At 44.1% G+C, this 22,729-nt stretch overlaps 1 protein-coding gene across 1 annotated transcript; it reads left to right on the top strand.

The window, feature by feature from the left end:
* The first annotated feature begins 1,441 nt into the window (after nucleotides 1-1,441).
* On the top strand, nucleotides 1,442-21,655 carry LOC121170293 (phosphatidylcholine transfer protein). Its single transcript, XM_041001364.1, has 6 exons — nucleotides 1,442-1,652; nucleotides 10,861-10,978; nucleotides 13,984-14,063; nucleotides 18,215-18,386; nucleotides 19,171-19,238; nucleotides 20,344-21,655. Exons 1-6 carry the CDS (start codon nucleotides 1,512-1,514, stop codon nucleotides 20,407-20,409), a joined length of 645 nt encoding a protein of 214 aa, XP_040857298.1. The 5' UTR covers nucleotides 1,442-1,511; the 3' UTR covers nucleotides 20,410-21,655.
* The last annotated feature ends 1,074 nt before the right edge of the window (nucleotides 21,656-22,729 follow it).

Raw genomic sequence — 22,729 nt, 5'->3', positions numbered from 1 at the left:
CCTCTCTGTAAATGTGCCTTTCAAGTAAAAATATTTTTTAAAAAAAGATTTTAAAAGATACACAATAAATGTAATTTGTTTTTTCCTTAGATCTTATGTCTTATGCATGTATTGCTCTCCGGCACATCTTCATTAATCTCTTGCTACAAAGTAAAAAGGTACAGCTTGCTTAAAGCATACACTAATGGGAATTACTTGTAGATAAGTGAAAATACTTTGCCATCAATAGTTTTTGATGCTACTGCTTTTTTTAAACATTGAAGAACTTGCTTTTAAATAAGCAAGACATTATGACAGACAGCAGGAATGTATGTTTCTAATCTTTCATGCAGTAAGTCTAGGAAAATATCACTTTATTTTTTTCACTTTTATAAAACAGTGGAGAATCAGCCATGAATTGAATAAAGCAGTAACATCTCTGCTGTTTCTAAGCAACTTGCCAAGTTTAACCATGCTTCCCTTCTTGGCATAAATGCAGAAATTGCCAACAACTTTATCCCAAGTACATAAGCAGAAGCATCTGTGGAGAATAATGTAAACGGAGTGGGCGTTTTTTCCTGAACATCCTTTGATAGGAATGGTGCAAAATGTCTGATGTCCCATCCCCTTCCCAACTGTCACAGGTAGCACTATTTTTGACCCATTTTACATATTAGGAATAATGGGTTTCCAGAGTTTATTGGCACCCAAGAAGCTGTTGCATCATTTGGATGTTGAAACTATACTTTATTCGGGGCCAGGTGCAGTCTGCTGGGGAGAAATGGAGTAACACCCAAGGGACTACAAGGGAACAAAGGGATCTTTGCCGTGCACGAAGCTTCCAACTGCGCAGAGATCTGAATTATGCAAGCCACAGAAATCTAGAGTGGGTTTCAAGACATCCGTCAGGTATTTGCCCACTCTCTGGAGTGGGAAATGACTTTGTAGATTCAGTATGGGGTAGATTTCTGTGCTATGAACCCTTCTGGCTGTTCTTGTTGAATCTCATGACTCCCTTCTTTGAACTGTTTTATAATCCACCGCAGGGAAAAGCCAAGGTGCCTTGGCACACAGGTCTAGCATCTGAGCCTTAGGACTGTGAAATATTTCTGCATTGCCCATCTCACCTCCTGAGTCTACAGACTTTCTCCTTTCTTCAGAAGGGTTGGAGGAGGTGAATGAAGGGAGGAGTATGGGGTGGCATGTTGATGAGCAGTCTCTAAGTTGCTATCACTACCTTCTATTTCTTTCTCCCCTTTCCTCTAGAAATCTTCCCACCCCTCTAACCTCTGCTTATTTTTCTCCGCATCAAGTCCTGTGTGTCTCTTTCTCACCCTCACACCATTTGCTCCGCCTGCCTTAAGGCCCACCCCTGGCCCCGCCCCTCCAGGCCACCTTCCTTACTCCGTAAATCCCACCTTCTCCTCTGCTCCCTGCCAATCCCACCGGGACCTCCCTCATCGCCCCGCCCCCGAGTCCACACCAAGCCTGTCCTCGCTGCAGTCCAGGCGAACACCCCCGGCCGTGGAATAATGAATCCGATAGCGGGCGGCTTCACGGAAGAGGAATTCCTGGAAGCTTGCGCCGAGCTCCAGGAGCCGGCGCTGGCCGGGGCCGACTGGCAGCTGCTGGTGGAGACCTTGGGAATCAGCATCTACCGGCTGTTGGACCAGGTAGCGGCCGGCCCGCTGAAGGACGCACCGGGGCCAGTCTTCCCGCTGTGAATGCGGGGCTGCAGCTGAGGAGGGGACCGGGTTGGGCTGGGCCTTCCACAGTGCAGGGAGTCGGTGGGTGCCTCCCAATGACTTTGCCCCAGGAAGATCCAGAGGAAGCTGGGAAGTTATGGGAGTTCAGAGTCAGGTCAGACTCCACTGGGGAAGTAGTTTGAAGCTAATGACAGAGTTAAAATGCATCTAGGCTGATCCTAGGCCTTGCACATCATGCCTGTGAGGGAGGCATATTTCCCAGTATGTGGCCCCAGGGAGGTGCAGTCTCTTAGGGCCAGAATACAGGCAGAAAGGAGAACTTTACAATAGTTGGATGTGCAGGGCGACTGTGTATGTATGGGAAACTGTGTGAGTGTGTGTCTGGGAAGGGACCTTGTGTAATCTTTAGTCATTTTAGTACTTCTGAATTGCTCTTAAACTTGATCTGAAAGTTCAGGCAGGATGGTTAACTGAAGGTGGAGGAGGAAGAGTTGGTTATGAAGCATTCCTGGGGGGTTGGGGTTCCGATCCAAGGGGGTGGGCAGTCAGTTAGGCAACATTGGCCCAGGCTTCTCGTGGGAGGCCAACCTGTCACAGGGAAGTAGGTTAACAGCCCCAGGTAATGTGAGTGAAATCCATGCTTCCTGGCCTAGAGCCAGGTTCGTGTAGCGTTCCAGCAAGGAGAACGCCTGGGGTTCACTGGCGCAACTTCAGACATCATTGATGCAAGAAAAAGTCCAGGGTGGGGGTTGGAGGCTGCTTTCCAAAGGGGCCAGACCGAGTTAAGGCTGAGGGAGAATTCAGAGAATAAAAGGTCTCCTTGGGGAGGTGTTTTCTTAGTGGTTGCTATTGCATTTCAGTTTATGTCAAGTACAGTGTTTTTATATTTTAAAGTGGAGAGCAGGTGTTTTCGGTAGTTTGAATTTGCTCATCTGTTGCCCAGGAATGGAAACCCTATCTCATGTTGTTAGGAGGTTGACATCAAATTTCTCAGTTGTGCGTGGAGTCTTGAGTGTGTTCTGGAACTCTGCAGTACTCAGCGGCCTGCCGTGAAGCATTACCCACCCCTAGATTGCAATATCACGGAAGCTGAGAAAGGTGCCTCCAGGTGAATGATGTATGGAGATTATGAAGAAATGCATACAAATTTGCTTTGCGCATCACCCATCTCCCCCTCCTACAGTGACAGGGACAGTGGGGCATGCTGATTTGAACTTTTATGAATTAATAGGGCAGGCTTCTCTGTCAGAGCAGAGCAGATGGTGGGACTGGGTAGAGCTGTTTGAGTTACTTTTTATTTACTTTATTTCCCTTAAGTAAAGGTATTATATGTTGGTAGGCACTGTTGTCCTGACCCACAATATGCAAACTATACCAGGACCGTGCCATTTCAGGGATGTTAATTTCTTAATAATGATTGTCACCTTGGTGATGGACTTTACCTAAATCTCTTGAGGATGTGAAGAACTTCCAGGAGTTTTACTGATTGTTCTCCAGTGGATCCAGAGAAAGATGTGTCTCCTCACTGCCCTTGTTGAAATGAAATATTGGCAGTTACTCAACACTTTCTGGATATCTCCTGTGAAAACGGTCCCATTGGGTAGAACCAAACGAACACGAAGTCGGCGGTGTCCGACAGGCAGAGTGAGTTTCTGAGTGTAACACAGGCATATTGGGGTGCAAATGGACATGTTATCTTCTGTCAATTCCATTTTTCTTTTTTTAAAAAACAGGTTTATTTTTGTTGCAAAGTCAGGTATATATAGAGAGAAGGAGAGACAGAGACAAAGATCCTCCGTTGGATGATTCACTCCCCAAGCGGCCTCAATGGTTGGTGCTGCCCCTATCCAAAGCCAGGAGCCAGGAGCCTCTTCTGGATCTCCCACGTGGGTGCAGGGTCCCAAGGCTTTGGGATGTCCTCAACTGCTTTCCCAGGCCACAAGCAGGGATCTGGATGAGAAGTGGAGCTGCTAGGATTAGTCCTGGCACTCATATGGGATCTCAGCACGTTCAAGGCAAGGACTTTAGTTGCTAGGCCATGGCACTGGGCCAAGTTCCATTTTTCTATTAGCCACGGTAAGACATTGCTGGGGTTTTGTTGACTCAACTGCTCAGCTATATCTGTCTGACATCTGATCCATTCTCTTCCCTTTCCTTTTCATTTGCTGCTTTGGGTTCCCAGCACCTGCCACCTAGAACTGCAGGGATTGCTCTACCAGTTTCTTGGCCTTTCACTTGTCTCCTCCCCCCTCTCCTGCACATCAAGCCTGATCATGCATCTGAAAGAATCTGTGGGGTGATTGCTGCTTCCTCAATGACCTATTAATAGAGGAGTTCATAATGATAAGCATGGTATTAGCTAACACTTATTGCATGCTTTTCCATCATCCAGTTACTACATGTTTTGAAGGTAGTTCTAAAGCATTCATTTATTTATTTTAATCTACTTTTCAAACAGTGAGAGAGAAAAGGAGAGAGCTTCTATCTGCTGGTTCATTCCCTAACTGCCTGCAACAGCCAGGGTTAGGTCTGGCTGGAATGAGGAACCTACAAGTCAATCAGTGTCTCCCATGAGGGTAGTTGGGACTTGAGTACTTGAACCATTATCTGCTGCCTCCCAAATGCTTGAGTAGGAAACTGGATTGGAAGTGGAGTAACTGGGGCTTGAACCAGGCACTCCAATATGGAATATGCGTGTCCCATGCAGCAGCTCTTCGTTTTGGGCCACACTGCCTGCCCACATATTTTGCGAGTATTGTGTGCACATCTACCCTCTGATAATATACTATCCTTGTATGGAAACCAAGAAAAGGAAAGACTAAGTTCATTGAAATTAACTACTCCACCCAAAACCTTGCATTAATGGTCTGTGATAGGCCCAAGGCAAAGCTATCAGTCTGAGACGCAGTGTTCTCCTGAAGTTTCTAGTAACTTGGTTATGAAGCTGTGGGTACTGTAGGCCCTGCCTGTGCATTGGTCTCTGGCTGCCATGCACCGTTGAGGTAGTAGTGGCTTGCTTCTCACTTTGCTTCTTACACTTAGCATTAGAGCTGGCCAGCCTGAGCCTGGGCTCTCATTCAACATGTCATGAGACAAAGATAGAAAAAAAAAAAACTTGTGATCATGATCTGAATGATTCTGACATAAATTATTACATTTTGAGAAGACTGAAATAAGTTCAGAGGCATTTGAAAGAGTTGCAATGTAACAAATAAATTACATTTAAACATTTTTTAAACTCATAGACAAATGATTCTGAGTCCAGTTGTTGGACAAGTGGGGGCTTTTGATGTGCAGTGCCCTGATGTATTTTTTGTTTTTTCTATTTCTGTTGTATTACAAAGTGAATACTTAGAACATTTTCTCAAAAACCATTCTTAGCAACAACATAATTTTTTGACTTTTTCTTTTATTGCCTATTCTAGTTCCTTCTGTTTCTTTCCCATGTTATAATGGTGATACTTTACCTTTTCACAATGCTATAATTTTTAGAAAATGCTGTCACATAGACGTTTTCATTCTTCCTTAAACATAGGAGACAAATAGGCAAGAATGGACTTTTAAATTTGTATTTATTGATGGAAATAAGATGCTGGATATAGAATGAGCCACGTAAGAATTCATGACTAGTAACTAGCATGAATTAGTCTTCTTTGATAAACTCAGTGTCAAGTGTAAAACGTCCTTCAAGGGAACAGCTATATTCTCCTTGGGGCTAAGCAAACTAGGCCAGGGCTAACATGTGGCACTGTGGGAAGCACATGGCAATGCATCATGTCATTCTGAGTTAAAAATCTCAGGTGCATTCCACACTTATTTATTCATTCAAGAGATATTTGTCTACTACCTCTTACATGCTGTCACTAAGACATTAGAGGTATATGCCAAATGAGGACATTGGGCTGAGATATCATTGAATGTTAGTCATATTCATTGATGAGACTCAGCCCACCATATTGTAGTAAATGTTGGTTGAAAACACTATAAGAATAATTAAATAGAATAAAGGACTACAGAAATGGTATGGCAGTAGTATCCAGCGGTGATGTGATAACATCTGTTTTAATTTTTTAAAGACTTGTTTATTTGAGAGGGAGAGGTGTGTGGCTACCATGCACGAAGTCATTCCCTAAATGCCCACAACAGCTGATGTTAGGCCAGGGCTAAAGACGGGAGTCAGTAATGCACTCTAGATCATCCATGCAGGTGGTAGGAACCAACTGCTTGAGCCATAACTACTCCTGTCTCAGCCAGCATTAGTAACAAGCTAGAGTCAAGAGGCAGGGTTGGGAATAGAACCGAGGTAATCCAATGGAGGATGCATGCGTCTTAGAGGCTAAAAGCCCACTCACTCCCTGCTGATGTACTTCAGAGAAGGATGTGTGGAAAGCCCCTTCCAGAGTAGTATTTGGGTGGACATATAGGAGAACCAAGAGACTGAATCATGCAGACATCTGCAGGAAAGATGTACCAGAGTCTCAAAACTCAAGTGTATTCAAAACCCCTGGGAGCCTTACCTGAGGGATTCAGGTTTAGTTGGCTTACCATGGCCTTGGGTGATCTTTGGAAATTGATGGTTTTGTTCTCTCCCCTTTTGTGTGTATTCCAGATCCTTCTCAATAAAGTGTGTGTGTGTGTGTGTGTGTGTGTGTGTGTGTGTGTGTGTGTGTTTTCTGAGCATTATAACGTCCCAGGAGATTCAGATGAGTATGTGGGCTCCTAAACTGCCAAGGCTCAGTGAGCACTGAGTACTAGCCCCTGGGCCAGGCTTGGCTCACCTCATGTTCCAGAACACTCAGAATGTCAACCTCACAGGAACGTAGCCAAGTCCCCACTTACAGGCTACGTGAGGTCGATCCGTTCTTCATTTTGAAAGCTCGGCTTCCTCAGTTAAGAAACAAGGGCAATACGTCCCTCTCAGAGTTTTGGACTGGATTCAGTAAGATGATATGTTGCAAAATTGTCTCAGACAGGAGTGTACATTGAAATTACCTGTAAGGTCGGTGAACATGCAGTTGAAGCCCTTCTCCCAGAGAATCTGATGCAGTGGATCGGGAATGGAGCTTGAGTTTGTAAATATTGTCAGTTCCCTGTATCCATGGATTTCACAATAGTGGACCCCATTACGCTCAGATTGCACATATTGGGAAAAAAAATTCATCTGTACTAAGCATACACGGACTCCCTTAATTATTATTATTATTACTTAACCATAACAACTCTTTCATAGCATTTATGTTTCCCCATGTACTATGACAGTAATCTAAAGATGTTTTAACCTATACAGGATTATTTCAGGTGTGTGTGTAGTGTGTTGCAGATGCTATGCCATTTCCTATAAAAGAAGTTGAGTATACACAGATTTTGGTATCCACTGGGCATCCTGAGTGTAAGGCCCCCATGGCTACTGGAGCGTGATTCTGTCTCTTCAGCTTTTTTTGTTTGTTCGTTTTACTTATTTGAAATTATAAAGCTTGCATGTAAACATCACTTGTGGAGTGGTGCTGAAGCTGCTGGTCCGGTGACTGCGGTTTGAGAGGGTGTCACTGAGACAGTGTTGGCATGGAGAGGCGCAGACAGGAAGCTGGGAGTCCGCCTAGACATGAGAAGCCATGGAAGCGAAAGGTGACAGTGAGGAACAAACTATCTGAAAACCAAAGGAGTTTCTGTTGTCACATCGCCTCCTCTGATTTTGAAACAAGTGGCCACGTGGGAATCTACGTGGTCCTCCAAGCAGGCCTGAGTGGCTGCCCCCTTGGTCGAGGGCCGTGAGTGACTTGGAAAAGCTTCCTCTGAGATCTGCAGTCAGGGCCCGCAGAAACTTTGGGCTGTGTGGTCACAGTGCCAGGCAGCACTGAACAGGCCCTAGGCAGTGTGAGACTGGCACAGGGAGGTTCCCAGCTTTGATTTAGACAAAGTCAATATGAGACGGAAAAGATCTGGCTAACATACCGAGTTTTTAGTTCTCTATGCCTGGCACTGTGAGAAAGGACTGCCTGGAGGTGGGAGATCCGGAAGAGATCCCTGGCTCCTGGCTTTGGATTAGCTCAGCTCCAGCCATTGCAGCCACTTGGGGAGTGAATCAATGGACAGAAGCTCTTTCTCTGTGTCTCTCCTCCTCTCTGTATATCTGACTTTCCAATAAAAATAAATAAATCTTTAAGAAAAAAAAGAAAGAAAACAAGGGGTGGCAGAATCAGGCACAAAACCAAATGGAAGTTTTAACTTTATAAATTAGCCTTTTCGGGACATTTCTTAACCATAAGCCTGTTTCCCTGACTACTGATGGCTCATTCCTCACCTCATCACTATGTGGCCTAAGTAGGACCATCTCTATCAAGCACTCTGTTCAGGGCCTGGCCCTCCAGGAAGTGTTCAACACCTACGGACTGTACTTACGATCCTTACTCCATCTAGTGTCTGCAGTCCTGCCTTTTTCTTAGCGACATCTCAAATAGTAAAGCAGATCCGGTCGGATGCCTTCTTCTTGGGACAATCCCATAGCAGCTGCAGCTTCAACTGGGGCTGTTAGAACTGCTTGGCTTTGGTGAAAGGGCGTCCTTTTCATACCATGGCAGTTGATTCCTTGCCATAGAGTGGCTGAGCCTGGCTGGCTTCCACAGACTCATGTGGGGGAGGCGTCCTGTCCCCCTGAGGAATAGAAATGAGCCCTTCTCTGAGAGGCAGAGAGAACTAAATCCACACTCGATTCACAGCATTAAAGGAACATGATTCATCAAGACCGTGCTGCGATTAGTGATGGAAACGCAGACCAACACCGTCACTTGACTGAGTGTTGCCTTTTGGTGTTTTTTACATGTAACTGAGTATCAGCTCTTTCCAGGTTTATTCTGTTTAGGATAAATAAGTATACTCTTGGCAATATATATATATATATATATCTTAAAGTACATTATAAATATTACTGCAAGCAAATTGTACAACTTTTTCATGTGTTTATATTAATCATTGTTGAAAGTAGAATAGTTTGATATTTGGACAAAATTAATGATATTAGCAGCAAATTTCCTAACCATAGGTCCCTTCCTCCTCAATTTCCATTTTCTTTTTATATATGAAGTGAAGATAATCATGCTTACATGAAAGGATTACTGCAACTATCCATCACCAAGCACAGAATCCAGCTTAGAGCAGCTACGCTGTAGATACTGGTTTCCCTAAAATTGTGTGTTATGTTAGTTTGAAACCTTAAGTTCTTTAACCTGGAAAAGAGAGAATATCATCTACTTTATTTTATATTTTTAGAATTATTTTATTTTTTGAATTGGAAAGTCTCCAGGAAGATTCACTGTGTGTAACATGGAGTTTAGGGACATGATTTCGTGCATGAATGCATGGTCATTAACACTTTGCTAACACATCAAAACAATGGTTCATCTAAAAGCTCTGCCTTTGTTTCCTTTAGTTTTAGAATTAACCTAAGAATCATTGCTTTCATCTTAACCACAGAGGCTTAGGAAAGGGAAGAGTCAAATTTTAAGTTGCCATGGTACAGAGAATGAAGTGTGCAGTGGAGTGAAGCCTAGTCCAGAATCCTCACACGCCAGGATATGGCTACGCAGGAAAACAAGGAAACTCTTGTGCTTGGAATCTAGAAATGGTCTTTTTCTAAATAAAAGGACCAATGTAATTCAAGGCAGATGTTTCTTCCCCTTTCAAGACCGTTATACATAGTCAAAAAGAAACACTTGTTGAAAACTCTTGTCTGTCCTGAAACTGATCAAAATAGTGTGTTGAGTTTCCTTATGTCCCATGGATATTTAAAAGCTAACCTTTCTTTAGGACTGGCGCTGCCTACAGGACGGTCCTCTTTGGATGTTTAATGAGCGTGTCAGCCTTAAGTAATACTCGTGATTACCTCTATAGCCTACACATCACCACTTCTCGGAATTTTCTCCATCACAAGAAGTGAGACTCATTCACTTGATTGGTCAAGCAAAGATCAAAGAGCTGTCCTTGATTCTCTGCTTTCCCTTCCCCAACAGCCAATGTGTCAGTCGTCTTTGAGGACTTTATCTCCACACTATATTCCCAAATTACTTTTTCTTTCCATTCTCATTGCCTCCCTGTTCAAATCAGCATCATCTCTTATGTGGATGGTACACTGTGTTTGTTTTAGCACAGCTCTTTGTTTGCTTGTGATCTGTTTTCTGCGAAGCAGCAACAATGATCTTTAGTGAAACTATTAATCAGATTTTTGTCATTTCTAAATAGAATTCCTGTTTAGTCATCCACCAGTTTTCCATCATTATAAGAGTGTATACATATATATATGTATATATATGTGTGTGTATATATATATTAATTTGAGAGGCAGAGAGAAAGGGGGAAACGGGGGGAAATAGAGAGCTCCCATCTACTGTTCACTCCCTAGATGCCTGCCTAGGGATGCCAGAGCCAGAAAATGGAAAGCCAGTCCAAGTCTCCCATGTGAGTGGCAGCTAGAAGACTGCTTGAGCCAAGCATCTGCTGCATTCCAGGATGTTTAGCAGGAAGCTGGAATCAGAAGCAAAGTCAGAGCTTTGAACCTTGGTACTCTGATATGGGACGTTGGCATCCCAACTGGCATCTTGACTGGTAGGACAAACACCTTCCCCAAGAACAATGTCTTTAACTGTTACTATGTTTATTAAGCCCATCAGTGTCCGTATTCCCACAATCTCTTTAACCTCAATTCCCACCACTCTTTCTCCCATGCAGAATTCTATGGGCTCCAAGTTCTTTAGGCATACCTATTCTTACATGTCAGGAACTTCTTTCTGCTAGGAATGGACTTTCGCTATCTCCCTATTATTGGCTCCTCAACATTATAACAAAACACTCTTTTTTTTTTAATTGTTGCTCCTCCCTCCCTTCTTTGTAGCATTCCTTGACCACATGATTACATAGAAACCTCCTACCAAGGGTATAGTTTATCATGTAATCCTTATTCTGTCCAAATTTAGATCACTTGAAAGGTGCTTAAAGCTATCCCCACGACTAACACCTACCTGAATAGTACAAGAACTGTGAGAGCAGGGCCCTCATTTACTTTGTTGCCATTGTACCACCAAGACCACAGAGGAGGTTGGATGTTTTCAACCGGGTGTGCAATCAGATTTCTTCCAACATAGGAACCCAGAGATGATGGTTTCTCCCTGTTCTGTTTCTACAGCAGAGTGGACTTTACAAGTATAAGGTCTTTGGTGTTTTGGAGGATTGTGCACCAGCTCTGTTTGCAGATGTCTACATGGACTTAGACTACAGAAAGCAGTGGGACCAGTATGTTAAAGGTGAGTAATGTCTATTTTTTAAAAATTGGTAGGCAGGACCCCATGTGATGGACTAGTGGCTAAATTCTCACATTGTGTGGCACTGGGATCCCATATGGGTGCTAGTTTGTGTCCCAGCTGCCCCACTTCCCATCCTGCTCCCTGCTTGTGGCCTGGGAAAGCAGTGGAGGATGACCCAAAGCCTTGGGACCCTACACCCATGAGGGAGACTTGGAAGAAGCTCCTGGCTCCTGATTTCAGATTGGCTCAGCTCTGGCCGTTGCAGCCACTTGAGTAGCGAACCAGCAGATGGAAGATCTTTCTTTCTGTCTCTCTTTCTCTCTGTAAATCTGCCTTTCCAATAAACATAAATAAAAGAAAAAAAAATCAGTAGACAGTAGAATCTATTCTTATTTATTCTACCGGGAGAGACGAACAGTTAATTTCTACTAAATTGTGTTTCCTTTTAAATTTTGACATGTGTTTTAAAATTTTATTTTGTCTATTTAAAAGTCAGAGTAGGAAGACATAAACACGCAGAGAGAGAGAGAGAGAGGGAGAGAGACAGAAAAAGTTCAATCTCCAAATTTCCTTAAAGCCAGGTCTTTCCCACATGGGTAGCAGATACTTTTCCTTACTTGAGCCATGATTTGCTGCCTCCTGGGCTGCACATTAACAGGAAGTTGAATGGGAGATACAGAGTATCCAGAACTTCAGCTAGGTAAAGGGTGGCCTAATCTACTGTGCCACACCAACTCTCTTCAAGTATTTTAAATGTGGCTCTGATAAGTGCCTTTGCTATTTTTAGTACTCACTGCTAACATATTCTTGGGCACAATCTAGAGTTTACTTCCAGGGCTACTACACCTTTCCTCTTGTATTTTCTTCCCATGTGCTTGGATAGTCCTGGAAGGCTTCTAGGAAATGGTGTCTGAGGTTTGTTTTGGAAGTTGGAAGAAAGTTTGCTAGATAGATAAGAATATTCATAGTTGAAGGGCTGATGAAGTGAATGGAATGAAGGACATCCTGGACCCAAGAAGCAGCATTAATGAATTAGGAAAGGCAGGTCACAGTGTGCTGAAACATTACCAATATTTTGGAGTAGCTCAGCCTGCCCTAGTCTTGTCTATTCTCTAGGTACTACTGAGATGGCAGAGGTAGGACAAGAGGAGGTTCCAGACCCCTGAGAGCTGAGCGTGGCCACCCAGCCTCCGCTATGACCCTGTTAGTGATGCAGAGATGGGAAATACATTAAATGCGGTTCTAGCTAGAACTTGGAATGACCTCTGCCATCTCTATCAGACTGGAATAGAAACTGGCTGGGAGAGTGCTCAAAAAGCATCAAGTCTAAAGTTAGGACTGTTGGTTGTCACTAAAAGCCAACTGAAGAGCCTATCAGAAGGGAACAAAGAGTTTGTCTGCACATGGCATAGAAAAGTGCAGGAACTTCTGTGTTCCAGAACAACTGCACTTGGGAACTCCTGTAATTTCCTCGAGAATGTTTCTTTCTGCGTCTCTGGACCCTCTTCCTCTGCAGTCAACTAGTTCTTGGACAGATTCTCACTGAAGAGCAAAGATGTCCACCCTACGATCCAGGCATATGTTCTGGCCATACGACTAAGTCCAGAGGGAAAAGACTCCTCGCGATGGCAGCTGGACTATCAGAACTGGGCCTCTCACTGGCTGAGCCTGGAACACAAGCTTATGTTCTGTGGCTATGCATCATGAGTCTGGGTAACTAGGTTTTCAAACCTCCTTTCTGCTTTGGGGGCATTAGGATGCCCATCTGTCCAAGGAAGCAGTCTTACTGTGCCAATACGGTGCACACATGGCTTCCATCTGAGAAGAAGCAGAGACAACAAGTAGGGTACCTTTTTTTTGTTTGTTTTGTTGTTGTTGTTGTTGACCATGAAGACATCTGATTTTAGGGGTGTCTCTACTATGTCCTACCAGTAACAACAACTTGTACTAAGTTGTCTAGTCTAGAGAGGAACACCATTTGGCTTTGATGGAACATCCCACAACCGTAAACCTCATGTTGGTCCTCCTGGGTATAATGAGTGTTTAAGAACCTTAGCCACTTTTTGTCTATTTGTGCTGGAGAAGCAAACTGAGCCCTGGTCAAGAGCACCATCTGTGAATTAATTACAGATGGTACCAAGCTCTGCAATTATTGCTTAAATCTAGAGGATGGTGATTCCCTGAAGGAAAATTGAGATGCTGATGGGAGAAGGGAAAATCAACCTAGAGCAGGCAACTGGAGCCATGCGTCCGTTCCTCCCCTTCTCTCGAAGGCGATTGTGTACCTGCTATGGCAATGAAAGGCTGGCCATTTCATCAATCCATCAGTGTTTTTTGTTGTTGTTGAAAGCTAACTCCATCTCCGCAATAAAAGGCTTGCCATTTTATCAGTCCATCAATGTTTTTTTTTGTTGAAAGCTAACTCCCTCTCACTCAGGAGGGCTAGCTACTACAGCAGTCAAGACAGTGCCTAAGGAGATCCTTTACTATGGTGCCTCCAACATCTGGCCGCCATGTTGTAGCATTATGGAACTAGTATTAAGGACTGTGTGAAAAGCTGCAGAAGCTTCGGTACCCATTGAACAGTCTAGGTTGGGAGACCCTCTCAGTCTCAGGCTAATTGTAGAGTGTCAAGAAACGCGGAGGGGGAGTTGCTGAAGCAAAACTACCGGTGCTCTAGTGACATCTGGTGGTCACCCTGATTTTAAAACTTGTGACAGTTTCTTTGATGCTGGATTTTGTTTCACTGTCCTCTGAAACCTTGTTGGTGTTAATACAGTCCATGAGCTTTGGTACATTTGTTTATTTTTGCTGTGTTTTCCCATCTTCTGGATTGCCAGCAAGGTTTTGGTGGCAATTGATCTTCCTGACTTTACAAAAGGAAGATTCTACGCCTTGGGGGGTTAGTGGTTTATCATCCCCTAAGGTTGTCCTATGTGGGCAGCTTGTTCTTTGAAGCCAGGGAAGTTTCCAGAAGCATTAATGCCTTTTTTTTTCTCCTTTAGAACTCTATGAGAATGACTGCAGTGGAGAGACCGTGGTCTACTGGGAGGTGAAGTACCCTTTCCCCATGTCCAACAGAGATGTATCCTTTCCACAAAGTGTGTTATTCCACAGCCCTCTGTATTGTACTCTCCATCACCCAGTACAAGGATGCTTGAGCTGGTTTCCCAGAAGATGGGGCCAACATCGTCCTTTGATTTTTGCTGAAGCATCTGGAAAGCTGTTGATTCTTGTGTGGCATTCAAAAATCCCAGAATGGGTTATCTGGGCCTGAGCACATGAAGCATCCCTAACTGTGGACACTGAAGAGCAAGCAGTTCATACTTTCCGGAGAATGTGTCTAGGACTTAAAGAATTGGAGACCTCACGGGAATTCTTTATGAGGATTTCTTAGTAAAGCTGCCTCAGTCTCCAGGGGAGGAGTGGGACTCCCAAGGGTTGAGATGACAAAGGCCTGCAGGTGTTTAGGGCAGGCACCAGCACTCAGCTCTCCCTATACCTACCTACCTTATCAGGCTCCTCTCTGGCCATCCCTCCTTAGCTCTGGGGCTTGGATGTGAGCTCCTCTCTCCCTCACTTCCTTGTTTAGGAGATGAAACTGTGGCATGAAAAAGAGTGGGGAGTTTCAGCTGGCACTCCAACGTTCTAAGAAGTCCCCTTTAGACTAACCTGGGGAGGTGAGGAAGTAATTTGTTGTTGGGCAGGATGGAGTAAGGTACTGAGTAGGGCAGTTTTGACTTCTTCACTATGCTCTTCCATGGTAGCAGTTGAGTGTTTTACAGTTGAATTTCCCGTAGAAGATCTTCCCAAGAAAGCCTCTTGTGGAATAGTAATTAAAAAATGCTTGAAGCCATTGAATTTGATATTCATGGAGACCTTTTTTAGCTTGTGTAAATCCTCATGTCTTTAAATCGTCTCTGGAAAAATGAAGTGGGGATGTAGGTATGTTTTTCTAAGTGTTTGTAACTGCCTTTGACCCCTGCTAGATTTACAGCAAACACCTTGAGAGATTGTTTCTTGGCACAAATCCACACGCTGCTCATCTGTGTAGACACAGTTTCCATTTCAAAGATCTTCGATTAGTTCATCCTTGGTGTTGTCTGTGGTGTTCCTTAATTCTCCCCACACCTGTTTCCCTTAGCTGTTAAAGAAATGGAAGCAGGAGAAGTTCAGGACTTTGCCTGGGTTCACAGCACTAGAGGGTGGCAGAGGCAGGTGGCAGATCCCCTCGAGCTGTTGGTAATCCTGAGCAGGGCACGGCTTCACTCCTCAAACCTCATGGCCTAGGTACTCAGGAGAGGACAGGTGGGTCTCCTGGAAGTTCTGTTTCGTTTTCTGATTATACATAGTCCTGACATGAATTTCCCTGTCTTTATATGTAGACAATTGTTTGTTGCCTGACAGTGGAAATACCTTCTGAGAAGTGTGCCGGGAGATTTCTGTACCGTGGGAACATCCTTGGGTGTACTTGCACACACCCACACGGCCTAGTCTAGGCCAGTCATAGGAGGTGGTCTCTCGATGCATTCTGGGGCTAGCAATCATGACGTGTAGAAGGCTGCATCAAGCATGATCTCCCATATGTCATTGTAGATGCTATCCTTTACGCTACTGGCAGAGTAGTGGGTTTCTTTACACAAGCATCACCACAGACACATGAATAACATGTTGCATGGCAGTCTTTTTTTTTTTAATTTTATTTTGAATTTTATGGTGCAATTCTGTAGAGTTGGATTCCTTCCTAAAAACATCACATCTCCCAACTGATTTTCCTCATATTGTCACAATAGTATAGTCCTTCAGAAGGAGTGATGATTCCATCAGTCTGTTATTTAAGTGCGCAGCAATCTTAAACAATCCTATAAAGGCTGCACTAGCACTAAGCAATAAGAACCTTTAAAAAAAAAACATGTATTTTATTTATTTGAAAGATGGAATTACAGAAGAGAGAAAGAGAACTTCCACCCACTGGTTCAACTCTCCAAATGGCTGCCACAACCAGGGCAGGGCCAAAGTCAGTAGCTAGGAGCTTCTGGATTTCCCACATGGGTGCAGGGACCTAACCATGTGGGACATCTTGTGCCACTTTCCCAGGTATATTATCAGGGAACTGGATCAGAGGTGGAACAGCCAGGACTTTAACTGACACCCATATGGGATGCCAGAGTCACAGGTGATGGCTTTACACACTGCACCACGATGCTGGCCACGCATTTGGAGTTTGTCTCTGTAACCATCTTATAGGCCTGTCAGGGACTGAAATGTCATTGTGTATAGATTTCTCCAGTAAGGTTGCTATTCTTGAGAACAGAAGGGACTTTAATAGGAAAGAACATTAGTTTTAAAGCTAAAGATCCCAGGTTAAGTCTACACACATTCCCTATTTTGCTTTGTGACTTTGGAAAAAGGCCATTCCCTTCTCTGGGCCTCAGAGAACTGGCACTTCTCCACTTGTAGACTTCATGGCAGTGCCAATCCTTTAAAACCATTCCACTAATCTTTAATCTGTATGTCAAAGCAATGTTTCCTCATTGAGGTGTCAGGTGATAACTCATGTCAGCTGTGGAGAGAGTGGAACAATGACAGTACTGGCTATAAGAAAAAAGTGAGGCACTGGAGCCACAGCATATCAGGTTAAACCTCTGCCTGCAGTATCAACATCCCACCTAGGTGCTGGTTCAAGTCCCAGCAGCTCCACTTTCAATCCAAATCCCTCCTTAAGGCCTGTAAAAGCAGTGAAGAATGGCCCAAGTGCTTGGTCTCCTGCACCCAGATGGGACACTTAGAAAAAGCTCCTGGTTCCTGGCTTCAGACCAGGCCAGCTCTGGCTGTTGCAGCCACTTGAAAAGTGAAGCAGAGGACAGAAGATCTCTTTCTTGCCTTCTTCCCTCTACCTCTGCCTTTCAAATAAAAGTAAGTAAATCTTAAGAAAGAAGAAGAAGCAGAAGGACAATCAATGGAGAAGGAGAAGAAAGAGGAGGAGGAAGAAGAGACATGTTAAAATGAGGGTTAAAAGCGAGAGAGAAATAAAAAGCTTGGGAGAAGGGAAAGCCAGAGCTAGAACAATGCCATCTCTTTCCTGAACCATGTGAGGACTCCACTCATCAGTTCTGGGAGGGTGGAGTCATATCCTGCACATGTGGGGGTGCAGTGATGGGAGGGTCTACATGGTCTCTGGAGGGGTTACATAGACATGGGGCTGGCATTGTCCTTGTGTTGTAGTAAATGTAATCGTGTTGCACCTTGTAATTGCATTAGGCTTCTGTCTGCTTCTAGCATGATTTTCAATGCCTCTTTAACACCTTCAAGATTTGAGCCCCATCTAGCTACGATGTGATGGGTAGGTTTTAGAGTCCGATCTGGGATCAAATTCAGGTTCTATCATTTCTGCTGACTATGTGACCTTGGGCAAGTTTCTTTGCCTTTCTGGGCCTCAATTTTGTCATGTGTTAGATGAGGGTATTGATTCCTACCCCAGGGTCTTTTCAAGGTCTCAAGTCATCTCCTATAGGTGCAAAGGCACATGATGCTTATTACATTCTGATGGCCAAATGAACAGTCATTCTGATTAACACTGACTGGTTTCAATAGAGCTGTGGACTTCATGGTTATTCTGTGAATATTTACAAGAGATGAAATGGCTTTGTTTTTCTTGGTGAGCCAGGCAGTATAAGCTCAGAGAAGACCTGTATGCAAAGTAGTCAGGCATTTGTGTTGACATCTACTGTATACCAAGTCCCATAAATTAGAACTTTGGGTGAAAGTAGGGCAAAGAAGAATAACACTGTGGTCTGTCAAGCATTTCTTCTGCCCAAGTATTTATCGCTGACACCACCAAGCCTGCTGAATGAGTGACATTACTGTGTTTTCCTACTTAGGGAAACTGACTCTCAGAGAGGCTGTGTAACTCACCAAGAATCACACAGCTGATAAGGGACTAAACCTTGCATCTCCTAGCACCTTCTTGGTGGAAGAAGAAATGCTTTTCTTGTGTAATTAAAAGCATCAAGAGGTCATTCACATCCTCAGGGCATGCTCACACACACGAACACTGGGTGCTCTGAGGAACAGCCAGTCTTGCAGTACAGATGGGGAAAAGGGCAGGTGCGTGATCACTGATGGCAGCACCTGCCCAGGGGGAGGTAGAGAATCACGTCCATTGGTTTCCAGCTCAGAGAGCTTCCTTCTGCCTGAGATGCTGGCCTCGGTATCACACCTTGACTCGTGATGCAGTACGTGTACATCCGGCAGCGGCGAGAACTGGACGTGGAAGGGCGGAAGATCCACGTGATCCTGGCCCAGAGCACCTGTGTGTCTCAGCTTGCTGAAAGGCCGGGTGTGATCCGCGTGAAGCAGTATAAGCAAAGCCTGGCGATTGAGAGTGACGGCAAGAAGGGGAGCAAAGGTAAAGCTGGGGCACAGGAGCCATGCTGATGGAGAAGTGCAGCAGGTGCACAGAGCTTATCTTGGAGGTCAGAGGATGGCCACCGGTACAAAAACACCTGGGGAGAGGCTGTGTTCACCCACACGAAGCTGGCTGGAGTATGACATCCATGGCTGGCTCTGACCTGCTTGATTCTTTTCTGATTCTTGCATTGCCCAGATGAAATCAGAACACAAAAAAAGTACACAAGGGAGTTGGAAAATTTGCTTCAGGTTTAGCTACCTGGCAGGTCTGTGTAAGAGGACACAGCTCTGGCTTAACCCAGAGACAGAGGACCTGCTCCTTTCCGCAGAGAGGAACACCATGGACAGAGCAGAGTGTGGGGCCACTGCCACATTAAAAGCAGTGTAGCTTGCATGCTAGGCAGCATCTGAGCTGTGGTTTAGATGTTTGTTAGATTTGTTACCTGGGATATGTCACTTAGCATTTATAGCTCTGTTTCATCATTTATAAAATGAGGTCAGCTTTACCAATTGCTTAGGATTGCCAGGACAATTCAGTATAATTAAATATCCAGGTGTCTAGCATTTGCCATTTGTTTAATAAACAGTAAAAAAAAAAAAGGCTTTTTTTTTGTAAATATACTATTGGGCAAGTCAGTGGAAACAGAAATCTAGCTGAATTATATGCTACCTCTCTATATTTTCTGGGCCTGAATGTGAAAGTATAAAGTACGGAGGGTTTCGTTGCTGTAACTTGGCCATGTTTTTCCTCTTTCTGAATTGTCCTTTCTTTCCCCCTCTAGTTTTCATGTATTACTTCGATAACCCGGGTGGCCAAATTCCGTCCTGGCTCATTAACTGGGCGGCCAAGGTGAGCTCCCAGGAGGCAGGAGGGGGAACGTGTCTTTGATAAATGTTGACTTAGCCTGCAGGCTGAAGAGATGCATTGTCTCAGGCATAATGAGACTCTTTTATGAAGAGCTTGGTTGGGTGACTTTGGTTAGGGACTGGGCTTGCTAACATCCAGGACAGAGGCTGGACAAAAGACAAAGAATTGTTGATTTGAAATGACTGCCCTTCCGTGCCAATGCCCAGAGGCCTGGTGGAGGGGTCACTCCTCTGGACAACAGCCTGCTCCCGGGAGGCACAAAAGTGCGTCTTCCTCTCGTATCTTCACATGGAGGAGGAAGGCCAAATGACACACTTAGGGACAACCTAAAGTACCCAAGGCTCAGGGAAGTCACGGTTCTGCCCTGGTAGCTTCAGAGTAGCCCAGATCACTAGCCATGGACCAGGAACCCAGCATTCAGAGGGTCATTCAGCCTGCTTTGTGTCGCCCTGCCTACTTGAAGATGCAACCAATTCCTTGGGGAAACACACACACACACACACACACACACACACACACACACAATTTGGAGTCAGGCAGACATGATTTAGAATCCTGATTCTGCTATTAACTGTCTTGTCTTATTAGGGAAAGTCATTCATTTTTTTCCCCTTTTAAAAAAAAACAAGATGGATATTACCTACTCTTAGAGTGGTATTCTCTAACACAATGTTTGGGAAAGATTGACACCAAATCCTTAACATTTTCGAATTCTAGAAAGAAAATTCATTCTCTTGTTTGTTGAGGGAAGCATTTAGTACCCCGAGTCCAATCCCATTTCCTGTGTTTTTTTTTCTTTCATTTTAAAAAAAAACTTTTCAAGAAATATTATCAATGTCTTCACTTTTTATCACCCAAAGCCAAGATAGAAGACAAGGCTCTGTAACAGCAGGCCATCTCATCCAGTCTCACCTGTGCCCTGGTTACGCCTTTCATCATTCTCTGTGAGGACATGCTGTTGAAATCTGGTCAGGGGTTCTATTGTCTTTTCTTCTTCAAGTCATCTTTGTTCACTATTTGTCACATCCTCAAGTAGTCATAGTGACCGCTGTGAGGACACAAAATGACAGTATCTTTTCCTTTGCAGAATGGAGTTCCTAACTTCCTGAAAGACCTTGCCAAAGCCTGTCAGAACTACCTCAAGAAAACCTAAGAAAGAGAATTGCGACTGAATGCCCATGGAAATGACGTCTCTGGAAGTGCCACACCCCACGGATGCTCAATGTTCTTTTATGTTTCCATCTTCCGAGGCTTGCACACCCCGCAGTGCCTCGTCCCACCATGTGTGTGTCTGACATCTGGCTTGCCCACTAGGCTTCCTTTCCCATTGTCACCCAGCATTCCTACCCCTACCCTCCACCCAACTGGCCGGTTGGTTGGCTGGCTGGCTGGCTGGCTGCCTGCCTTAGTCCACAATTGAATATGGGACAGATTAGGGAGACCTTTGCTTGCTTATTTTTAAGAAGGGAAGTCCTCAGTAGAGAATACAGTCATTCCATTGTGTCATTTTAGGGGAGTGAGTGGGTAGAGGCACAACAACAGAATCTAAGAATGACCATGTCCAGCAAGCTGGCTCCTTCCCAGAATGGGATTTCTTCCAGCCTAGGAGGAGTTCTGGAAGCTGTAGTTCCTTTCCATGCTTGTGCCCCTACTGGGAGGTCCATGCAGAGGCTATTTCATCTGTGGCATTGTTGGGCTGATGAAGTGTGAAGTGAGCAGCCCATAAGGCTTTCCTTGTTCTTGCTTGTAGGGGATTCATAGCTCTTGGGCTATCAATCTGCCTGAGAAGCAACACCGCTTGACTGAATACGCGATGCGTTAACCATATTCTCTTCATCATCCTTGACTGGGTTTTTCTCTTTACCCTCTTCTCTTGGGCAAAAACCGCCCACATCTCTGTAGGCTGCATTTTGTTGGAAACTGAGGCATCCAGATGGCTCTGGCTGCTGGCAAAAAGCAAAGCTGCCTGGTGTGTACCCTCATGATAGAGCGTCTTTCTTTGCAATAAGAAATTCCCTTCTAGGAGGTTGGGGATGTTGAAGGGGTAATAGCTCATAGCCAGGAAATATTTAATTAGTGACTTAAGTGATTCTATGCCTTTTTCCCCCCTCAGGAATTCTTTTGTGTCTGCCTTTTCCACCACTTAAATGACTACCAATTACTTGTGTGTCCTCTTGAATTTTGGTAGTGTGTGATATTTGGTGGCCAAAGGCACATTCTTGCTGATCTCAGGGAATAAATCTTAATCATTTTATGATGATACTGAACTTTGAATGACACATGTAGAAGTTCAAGATGCAAAGTCAGAGGAAAAGATTTGATGAAATTAGGGACCTCAACCTGTGTTTTATCTGTAGAAAGAAAAACATATCCCATGATGAATAAATGAATGACTTGTATTTTTTGTGTGGACAGATTTCTTCCTCGCCTGTTCCTTTGTAAAAAGGAATCAGCAAGTTTGCTTGTTTACAAGAGTCTCCAGATCTAACATAAACTTGAATGTCAAAAAGAATTTGGGGCTTATTTATATGCAGGGCCAGGTGGCAGTGGCTTCAGGTAAGGATTGATACAGATGGTGAAATAGGATGAGAATTCAGCTCTGTTCTTTAGTTTATTTATATAATTGGACTGCTCACAGCAGTTGGTAGATCTGGGTCTGTCCAAGCTCATATAAAAATTTAAAAAGCACTTCTTTCTAGTAACTCCTGTACTAGTCCATAATTTATATATGCATCCATGCCTGTAGGTGATCATAGGGATAGAGTTATGCAGTAATGTAAATGCTTCATAAATTTAGTATTAACATGTAAGTAATATAGTTGGAATTTAATTTTAGATAAGCTCTGTCTGAATACTTCATGTTATAGAAATCAAGTGGAAGTTATATATGTAGATTTTTTTGAAATATAAGCAGTATTTTAATATTTTAACTGAGAGCTGACATGAAATGGAATCGTGTAAACCATTTCTTTAAGAGAACTCAGTAATTTCTTTTTTTAAAGATTTATTTTCTTTTTACTGCAAAGTCAGATATACAGAGAGGAGGAGAGATCGAGAGGAAGATCTGCCATCCAATGATTCACTCCCCAAGTGAGAACAATGGCCAGTGCTGCACCGACCCGAAGCCAGGAGCCAGGAAACTCCTCCAGGTCTCCCACACGGGTGCAAGGTGCCATGGCTTTGGACCATCCTCAACTGCTTTCCCAGGCCACAAGCAGGGAGCTGGATGGGAAGTGGAGCTGCCGGGATTAGAATCGGCGCCCATATGGGATCTTGGTGCATTCAAGGCGAGGACTTTAGCTGCTAGGCCACGGTGCCAGGCCCAAGAATTCAGTAATTTCTTAAGAACTCAGAGCAAACAACACTGAGTTCTGGGTAGGGCACTCAGGGAAAGAATGTCATATGGATTGCCAAAACTGGCAAAGGTCTGGCTTTTTAGCATTGTGGCTACTAACTTACATTAGAGGAGAGTC

The sequence above is a fragment of the Ochotona curzoniae genome, unplaced genomic scaffold (genome assembly GCF_017591425.1).
Source record: "Ochotona curzoniae isolate NIBS_2020 unplaced genomic scaffold, NIBS_Ocur_1.0 scaffold_2453, whole genome shotgun sequence".
Classification (NCBI taxonomy): Eukaryota; Metazoa; Chordata; class Mammalia; order Lagomorpha; family Ochotonidae; genus Ochotona; species Ochotona curzoniae.
Note: the sequence above shows the minus strand (reverse complement) of the source record. Positions and strands in the feature narration are given on the sequence as shown.

What these genes read in the sequence shown, in the direction of transcription:
- LOC121170293 (XM_041001364.1), top strand. Translation starts at nt 1,512, where the DNA reads ATGAATCCGATAGCGGGCGGCTTCACGGAAGAGGAATTCCTGGAAGCT. An exon ending in TCTACCGGCTGTTGGACCAG is followed by an intron (nt 1,653 to 10,860) that starts GTAGCGGCCGGC and finishes CTGTTTCTACAG; the next exon opens with CAGAGTGGACTTTACAAGTA. An exon ending in GTGGGACCAGTATGTTAAAG is followed by an intron (nt 10,979 to 13,983) that starts GTGAGTAATGTC and finishes TTTCTCCTTTAG; the next exon opens with AACTCTATGAGAATGACTGC.